Source organism: Nematolebias whitei, chromosome 20, assembly GCF_014905685.2.
Source record: "Nematolebias whitei isolate Nwh7 chromosome 20, NemWhi1, whole genome shotgun sequence".
Lineage (NCBI taxonomy): Eukaryota > Metazoa > Chordata > Actinopteri > Cyprinodontiformes > Rivulidae > Nematolebias > Nematolebias whitei.
Window position 1 is genome coordinate 21,258,820 of NC_056517.1, and position 9,791 is coordinate 21,268,610.

Sequence of the window (9,791 nt, forward strand, 5' to 3'; positions counted from 1 at the left end):
TTTTCACATTACTGTAAAGAATAGTAAACTTGGTAAGTTGTTTGTGTTGCGTCTGCTGCTTCTTGTATCTTGATCTCCTTAATATAAAATGTTATGAGGTATATTTTTGTTTTCTTTCCACAGAAAAAAAAAAACTGCTGTTCTTTCTTTATTTCCAGAATGGGCTTACTGACTGCAAGTCGGCTTGCAGTAAAAGCTGCCAGATGCTGCCTGGTCCCAGTTTCAACATCAAAATCATGGCTTTCCACCAAAACCAGTCCCCTTGGGAACAAGAACCTTTATTTCATGGGTCCCCCTGGAGCAGGAAAGACAACAGTTGCAAAGATAGTGGCTCATAAACTGGGACTGCCCGTCATCGATGTTGATGACGACGTCTTGGAGACGACGTGGAAGATGCCAGTGGCTGCCAAACTTGCATCAGTGGGTGGAGAGTCCTTCTTGGAGGAAGAAGGTCAGGCTTTGTGTAACTTCTCAGCGTCTGGGTGTGTTGTTTCTCTGACAGGTTCCAACCCTCTTCACGCTGAGGCCATGCGGCACGTGACCCAGAGCGGGCTCGTCATTTACCTGGATGTGGACAGTGAGGACATCATTCAGAGGCTCAACAGGATGAAGGTGAACAGGATAGTAGGCCAAGAGGCAGGTGTTTCCATGAGAGACATTTTATTGTACAGGAAACAGTTTTATGAGAAATGGCTCGACATGCGGGTGTTTTGTGGAACAGGAGACACTGTGGAGGACGTGGTGGAGAAGGTGCTACTAACTCTGGAGAGGTATCAAAAACACGATGAGGAGACTTACTGTCTACTAGGTGTGACCGAGCAAAGTTGTCCAATCAGAAAACATACTTCAGTGATGTGGTTGTGGAGGGTTTGGCTACAGATGGAGGTCTCTATGTTCCTCAGAATGGCTTTCCAAGAATTGCCAAAAACGAGTGGCTTCGACTAGTTTCCATGTCATATCCAGAGAGAGCGTTAATTTTACTAGAAAAGTGCATCCACCCATTGGATGTCTCTGCTTCGGATCTCAGAACAATGATATTTAAAGCGTATGGCTCCAACTTTTCCAGTGAGAGAGTTGCACCGGTGGAACATCTCATCCACAACGTGTTTGTTCAGGAACTTTTTCATGGCCCCACCGCCTCATTCAAAGACCTTGCCTTACAGCTGATGCCTCAGCTGTTTGCTCACTGCCTTCCTTCAATGTGCAACTTCCTCGTCCTTGTTGCCACATCAGGGGACACTGGCAGTGCTGTGCTCAGTGGCTTCAGTCAGCTGAGTGGCGCCGACAGAAACCGGACTGGATTGTTGGTGTTTTTTCCAGAAGAAGGCGTGAGTGGGATCCAGAAGCTTCACATGACGAGCTACAGGGAAGGCAATGCCAGGGCAGTCGGTGTCCTTTCAGACTTTGATTTCTGTCAGAAGGCCATAAAAAGGATGTTTGGAGAGTCGGAGCTGACTGGGCATTTTGCTGTTGAGTATGGCACTGTCCTCAGCACCGCCAACTCCATCAACTGGGCCCGGCTGTTGCCACAGGTGGGTTATGAATTACCTACTTATGCTGCTAAAAGAAACAAATGTTAAATAATAAAAAAGTGAATTTAAAAATCAAAATTTTAACATTGTCTTTTGTGTACACAGGGTCCCAGTTACAAAGTATAAATTATAAGGAAAAACAGTAATAAGATCTAAGATATGAACTAAGAAATATGCTAAACTAAAAATGCGCTAAGCACTAGCAGAACAAAAACAATACGCCAAACAACAGCAGCACATGCTATTGCTATCCACTTTCATATTTTTTATATGCTTACATGCATTTCATGAGAATCACTTCATTTGATCAGTGACTGTTCTGGTGACAGACTCAATATCCAAGTTTTTTTTTTTTTTGTGTGTGTGTGTAACAAACAATAAAGAAAATGTAATCCAAAAATAAAGTCGTGTAATATAAAATACTTATTTTGAGAAAATACAATCATACTTTACAAAATTATCAGGATGTCTTCTAAGTTATATATTTAGAAGTACAGTATGTTTCTTCAAATTAATGTTAGTTAAGAATAAACAAAAATACTTGGGCCATCCTGTATGTAAAATATAATAATAATAATTTATTCAATTTGGATTGCACTTTACATTTTACACTCTCAAAGTGCTAGAATATACAAACCGGATTCCAAAAAAGTTGGGACACTAAACAAATTGTGAATAAAAACTGAATGCAATGATGTGGAGGTGCCAACATCTAATATTTTATTCAGAATAGAACACAAATCACAGATCAAAAGTTTAAACTGAGAGAATGTATCATTTTAAGGGAAAAATCTGTTGTTTACAAATTTCATAGCATCAACAAATCCCAAAAAAGTTGGGACAAGTCCATTTTTACCACTGTGTGGCATCCCCCCTTCTTCTTACAACACTCAACAGACGTCTGGGGACAGAGGAGACCAGTTTCTCAAGTTTAGAAATAGGAATGCTCTCCCATTCATGTCTAATACAGGCCTCTAACTGTTCAATCGTCTTGGGCCTTCTTTGTCGCACCTTCCTCTTTATGATGCACCAAATGTTCTCTATAGGTGAAAGATCTGGACTGCAGGCTGGCCATTTCAGTATCCGGATCCTTCTCCTATGTAGCCATGATGTTGTGATTGCTGCAGAATGTGGTCTGGCATTATCGTGTTGAAAAATGCAGGGTCTTCCCTGAAAGAGATGATGTCTAGATGGGAGCATATGTTGTTCTAGAACCTGAACATAGTTCTCTGCATTAATGGTGCCTTTCCAGACATGCAAGCTGCCCATGCCACAAGCGCTCATGCAACCCCATACCATCAGTGATGCAGGCTTATGAATGGAGCGTTGATAACAACTTGGGCTATCCTTGTCCTCTCTGGTCCGGATGACATGGCGTCCCAGTGTTCCATAAAGAACTTCAAATCGTGACTCATCTGACCACAGAACAGTTTTCCATTTTACCACACTCCATTTTAAATGACCCCTGGCCCAGTGCAAACGTCTGAGCTTGTGGAGCTTGCTTAGAAATGGCTTCCTCTTTGCACTGTAGAGTTTCAGCTGGCAACGGCGGATGGCACGGTGGATTGTGTTCACTGACTATGCTTTCTGGAAGTATTCCTGAGCCCATTCTGTTATTTCCTTGACAGTGGCATTCCTGTTTGAGGTGCAGTGATATTTAAGGGCCCAGAGATCACGAGCATCCAATAGAGTTTTACGGCCTTGACCCTTACGCACAGCGATTGTTCCAGATTCTCTGAATCTTTTGATGATGTTATGCACGGTTGATGATGATAACTTAAAGGTCTTTGCTATTTTATGCTGGGTAACACCATTTTGGTATTGCTGCACTATCTTTCTGCGCAACAATGGTGGAATTAGTGATCCTCTTACCATCTTGACTTCTGAGAGACACTGACAGTCTGAGAAGCTCTTTTTATACCCAATCATGTTGTCAATTGACCTAATTAGTGTTAATTGGTCTTCCAGCTGTTCGTTATATGCTCAATTTCCTTTTTCCAGCTACTTATTGCTACTTGTCCCAACTTTTTTGGGATTTGTTGACACTGAAATTTTGAATCAACATATTTTTCCTTTAAAATGTTACATTTACTCAGATTAAACTTTTGATCTGTCATCTATGTTATATTACAAATAAAATATTGACATTTGCCATCTCCACATCATTGCATTCAGTTTTTATTCACAATTTTTTTAGTGTCCCAACTTTTTTGGAATCCGGTTTGTAAAATGTCTAAAGAGAATAAAACATGGACAAAAAAATATATAGTTGAATAAGTGCATCAGAAACGGTTTGCAAATGAAATAGTATTTCGGAAAGGTCATAAATTGATTTTTCAGTGTAACAGAAAAAGAGCTAAACAAGTTAGAGACTTGATTTGTGGCTAATAAACTAACTTTAAATCTAAGTAGATTTATAACACTTGGTAATCTCTTTGCTAACTTAGCTAAACAGCTGATAAATAATATTCAAATAGATGGTTGAAATCAAATTTATTGGACTAAATGTAAGCACACTATATTGTAAGTCATGAATAAGTTTAATAAAATCAAAAACGTTATAGTTAATTGATTTCAGCGTCAGAGGTTTTATTGTCATTTCAGCTACGTATAAGTACATATCGAAACGAAATAACAATTATCCAGAATCACACAGAACATAACATGCAAAAAAATACAACACAGTACAGATACGCATCAGAACATTAAATACAAAAAGACGTCTAACCTACCGTATTTTCTGGATTATAAGGCGCATTAAGCGAAACAAAACAGTCAGATAAGTCAAACTTTATTCAACTCATTTACAATAACCACATAAAATTGGTTCAAGGTCAGTAAGCACAACCATAATTAATACATAAGGCACACCTGATTATATGGCTCGCTGTCAATTTTTGAGAAAATTAAAGGATTTTAAGTGCACCTTATAGTCCGAAAAATATGGTAACCTAAACATTATAATCCAAACAAGCAATTAAGAGACAAGACTATAGACACATGTTGATTAGTACATGTGTAGGTGGTACATGAGGTAGAAACATGTTCTGATATGAGGTTAGCAGCGTAAAGTTTTCCTATTTTTATAGCAGCAGAGATATATATAAATTGTAATGTGCAAAAATGCAAAACATAAGCAGATTGCAAAAACGTGCAAGTAAAGAATAAGTACAAACAGCACAACACAGTAGTTGTGTGTATTTAGGTTGTATGTGTGTCAGAGTTCATCACAAATGTGTCAGTCTATCATGAGTGTATTTATATGCATTTTATTTGTGTGTGTATTTATTGTATAAAGTCATATAGTAATACATGTATTCACTCAGGTTTCACATTATAATTCATAATGTTTTTTCTGCATGGAAGAGTGAGGAAAATATGTATAAAACCAATACAAATTTAGTTTTCATACTCCAACTAAGAGCCATAAGAACTAGGGGTGCACCGATAAATCGGCCGGCCGATTTATCCGTTCCTTAATTTTGGAAAATCAGAAGTCGGCTGACACTTGCAAGAGAAACCGATTTTACAGATTTTCTTAATTTTAATAACAATTGTCTGAAATTCATTTATATTTCAGAGCACTACCTCATGACCAGTTAAAACAAGTTTGTATTGTTGCTAGGATATTGTTCAAGGGTATGTTTTTAAACAAAATAATATTGGAAAATTGATATGACCTAAAACACCTGACAGAGTCGTTTATAAAACAAAATCGGTATCGGCCAAAATCAGAATCGGCAGGTCAAACTTTTTAGAAATCGATGATCGGCCAGAAAACTGCAATCGGTGCACTCCTAATAAGAGCTGGAAGTAAACTTATTGTAGTCAACTTTTCAATTCTTTTTTATTCAGAATAAATAAATTTATAGTTGAAGGAGTTGGTGGAGGAAAATTTTTTAATCCAAATCAGTAACATTCTAGAAATATAGTCATGCATTTTAGTTTACTAAAAAAAAACAACTAAAAAAACAATCCATACAGTATTTAATAAATAAATAAATGATAAATTTAAGGGGAAAAATGGAAAAAGTCATGCATTTCAGTATCTCAGTTCACGCCACACTGCAAAAACTGGAACTATCTGATCATATTAATATATTACAGAATATCTATCCTGCTAGAAAACAAGGTTCAAGGTTCTTTTATCGTCATTCGCATCACATGTGGTACATGAGGTGGAACGAAATTATGTACATAAGGTCCCAGTTTGTTACGACCCGGCTCAGCTAGGAGAAGGGGAGGCAACATTAGAAACCCCAGATGGAACAGGTTTGAATAAAAGTAATAATTTAATTGGTCAGTTTAAAACAAAATTTAACATTAACAAAGAGGAGGGTACTTTCAAAATACAAATTACAATAAAGTTTTCACAACCAAGTCAATAACAAAATTAAGGTTAACCAAGTGAACGAATACTCAAACCAAATTTACAATGAGTCAAAACAAAAAGTAAACAAGTAAGCCTTCTAACCGTTTTCAGAGGCTTACAAACAACACCAACAAACAACAGCAACTGCAGGGTTTAACTGTTGGCCAAAGCCAAACAATTCACGTCAAGAGACTCAAGTCCAAAGACACATAAACCCATACTAATGGCAAGCTGCTCTAAACAACAGCCGCCCTGAATGGCAGGAGAGCTGGGTTTAAATAGGCAGGCCTCTTCTGTGGTTGGAGGAGCAGGAGGTGAAGAAGCCAACCAGGATGCAGATTGATGTCCACTGGGGAGGATTCAGGAAGTGAAGCAGCCAATCCCAGATGGGCCACAGCACAGCTGAGTCAGCAATCAACCTGCAAACACTTTTGCTCAACCAAATGGCCTCAGGCCGTAACAAGTTACACCCAAAAATAGCAAAAATATAAAGTATAAAAAGAAACAGTGTATAAGGATCTAAGATGTCACTAATAATGTAAAATAATATAGTATATTAAACAGCAGCCCGAACATGAGTCTGAAGTGAGCAGACGAGTATGAAACCTACCTATTTAATGACTGAACAAGATGAAATGTGTACCATATTTTTCAGATTATAAGGCGCACCAGATTATAAGGTGCATTAAGCGAAACTAAAACATTTTGACAGATGTTTGCGCGCCGTGTGACACATTAAATCAGTTCGCGCTCAGTAAGCACACACTGAATTAATAAATAAGGCTCACCGGATTATAAGGCTCACTGTTGATTTTTGAGAAAATTAAAGGATTTTAAGTGCGTCTTATAGACAGAAAAATACGGTAACTTAATTTTTTTTTATTTTTTAACCTGGGTTATTGAGCATGCATCAGGATAAGATAAAATGTGGTTTCAGAATAAAAACGTTTGCAATTTGAATTCAGGCTGCAGTGTAATTTTACTTTGCACCTCTTCTTGCAGGTTGTCTATCATTCTTCCGCCTATCTGGATCTGTGCAGAGACGGCATCACTGAGTTTGGAGACCCCATCGACGTTTGCATCCCTACTGGTAACTTTGGCAATGCCATGTCGGCTTTGTACGCCAAGCAAATGGGTGTCCCCATAAGAAAAGTCATCTGCGCATCCAACCACAACCGGATCATAACCAACTTTATTACCACGGGTGAGTACGATCTGCGTGGACGGCCTCTGCTGCCTTCCCTCTCCCCAGCAATAGATATCATCAAGCCCTCAAACCTTGAGAGGTTTATTTACCACCTCTCAGACGGAAGCAGCCGACTTGTCAACAACTTGTTCACATGCTTAGACACACACAAGCACTTTCAGCTTCCTAAGCATCTCCTTGGCAGGATGCAACAGGAAGTGCAGGCTGGCTGGTGCTCTGAGGACAACTGCTTGGCCGCGATCCACGACGTTCACACGCAGACGGGCTACCTCATGGACACACACACCGCTGTGGCAAAAGTCGTAGCTGATCAGCTGCAGGATGGCTCATGTCCCGTGGTGCTTTGCTCCACGGCTCACCATGCCAAGTTTGCCCCTGCAGTGTTTAAAGCCTTAAAAACCCAAGATGTTCCCCAGGATCCCACGGAGCAGCTGGAGAAGCTGGAAATGACTGCATCCAGACCAGAAGGACACAAAGAGACACTGAGGTGCCTGAGGGAGAGAGGCAGGACCGGACACACAGTTTGTCCATCAGATTACAGACTGCTGGTGGACGAGGTGGAGCGCATGATGCAGGACTCGTTTTTGAAAAATGCATAGATTCGTTTTAGTTTTCTTTACATTTAATTCTTCGCTTACAATAATTTAGAATTTACAGAAAAACAAGTGCGCTTGTTTTGTTTTTCCATGTATCAAAGTATCCATCCATCCATCCATCCATCCATTATCTTTACCCGCTTATTCCATTTTGGGTCACGGGGGTCGCTGGTGCCCATGTCCAGCAATCACTGTGCGAGGGGCGGGGTACACCCTGGACGGGTCGCAAGTCCATCACAGGGACACATAGAGACAAACGAGACAAACAACCATTCACTCTCTCACTCACACCTAGGGACAATTTAGAGTTACCAATCAGCCTAACATGCATGTTTTTGGTCTGTGGGAGGAAACCGGAGCACCCGGAGAAAACCCACGCATGCACGGAGAGAACATGCAAACTCCACCCAGAGAGGCCCCTGGACCGGGGTTTGAACCAAGGACCTGCTCGCTGAGAGGCAGCAGCTCTACCAGTTGCGCCACCGTGCTGCCCCGTATCAAAATATGAAAAGTAAAATTATAATGCACATATTTTCTGCTGATTTATCAAGTAATGCAACAAAAAACAAAGTTCTGCCCAAACTTGCTAGAAATGAGTTGATTTTTCTTTTTAAAGTTTCAGTTTTTTGTCTTCTTTTTAGCAACTAACGATAAGATTGAAACAGATTTATTCGTTGTTTAATAACTATTTTTTAAAACAATATTTTTTAAAACAATATCTGCAGTTCTGCCCGATTAGATGAAGGCATCCACCTCTTACAGCCTAAAGGAATAGAAATGAGTCTTACCAGGTTGATTGTTTTAGTATGTGAGTATTTCAGTAAGTGGAAGGTCAAATATACAATAAACTGTGACGTAAAATCAATATCTGGATTTATGGAGACAATTACTTTGCATACAATACAATGAACTGATCAGTTGGTCGTATACTGTATTTTCTCATTTTTTCTAGGTTCATTGTGTCAATACATTTAGTCAATACATTTTAAAACCAATAAAAGTCAACAAGAAAATTCCTGTTTAAGGTAAAGCATTTATAGTTTATACCAGATAATCTTTTATTTACCAGTATGTCTCTTACCACGAACAAAAGATTTATCTTTCTGTTTCCTACAAACGTTTTCCATCAGTATTCAGTATGGATTTAACACACACACACATCCTGACACACAGGATCATGTGCAATGCGGATGCTAAAAGACTGCTGTAATTTGCCAAAATGGAGTCATTAACGTAAAAAAAAAGCAGAAAGGCTAAAATTTGAAGAAGAAAATGTGTTAAAATCAGCTAAATGATAGCTAAAAAGAACTAAATAAATACTAAAGGTTAAGTTTAAAAAAGCAAAACAAGGTAAAAACATAAGGATCAAGTCTAAACATGAATATTGAAGCAGATTGAAAGAGAACACTGTTTTAAATTAAAGAGATCTTAGTGTATTACTTTGGGCAAGTGTGATCAGGGGTTCTCAAACATTTTAGGTTCATGGACCCCTTACAGGAGAGAAAAAGTTTCCGGGACTGCTCATAACCCTCATGTTTATTACATAATTTTCTTCAATTTGTTTCTTTAATGCAATGGAAATATTTGTGTAACATCAATACTTAAGACCTGTTCTTTATAGTGTTAATACAATTTTTATACTTTTAAAAATGGGGTATTTTTCATTCAAGGCACACTTAATTACGAACATTTTTAATTTCAATTTCTAAAAATTACAGTTTTGAGAAATTTAACAGTATCAAAAACCACTTTAAAACTTTTACCTATTTATAATGAACATAATAAATGTATTACCACTTCTTCAAATTATTATAGAAAACTGAACAGAATCATAACGAGTAGTCATACCAAGTAACAGGACTTACGGTAATTTGTAAACTGATCAATGCTGTAACGGAAATAGCAGGCGCGGTGGTGCGGGGGGTCAAGGGGTCCTCCCCCAGATAATTTTGAATAAAGCAGATGTGATTTCCTGCATTTTGGTGTATTTTAATGGGTTGTTAAACATCTATGTGCTTGTAAAAAAACAAACAAATAAATAATAATAATAATATATATATATATATATATATATATATATATAT

General features: G+C 38.3%; 1 protein-coding gene across 1 annotated transcript; it reads left to right on the forward strand.

Annotated features, from left to right (window-relative positions):
• The first annotated feature begins 159 nt into the window (after positions 1 to 159).
• On the forward strand, positions 160 to 7,710 carry LOC119426484 (threonine synthase-like 1). The gene is given in 3 exon segments (XM_037694043.1): positions 160 to 796; positions 799 to 1,532; positions 6,907 to 7,710. Coding segments are annotated over 3 exon segments (2,175 nt in total).
• The last annotated feature ends 2,081 nt before the right edge of the window (positions 7,711 to 9,791 follow it).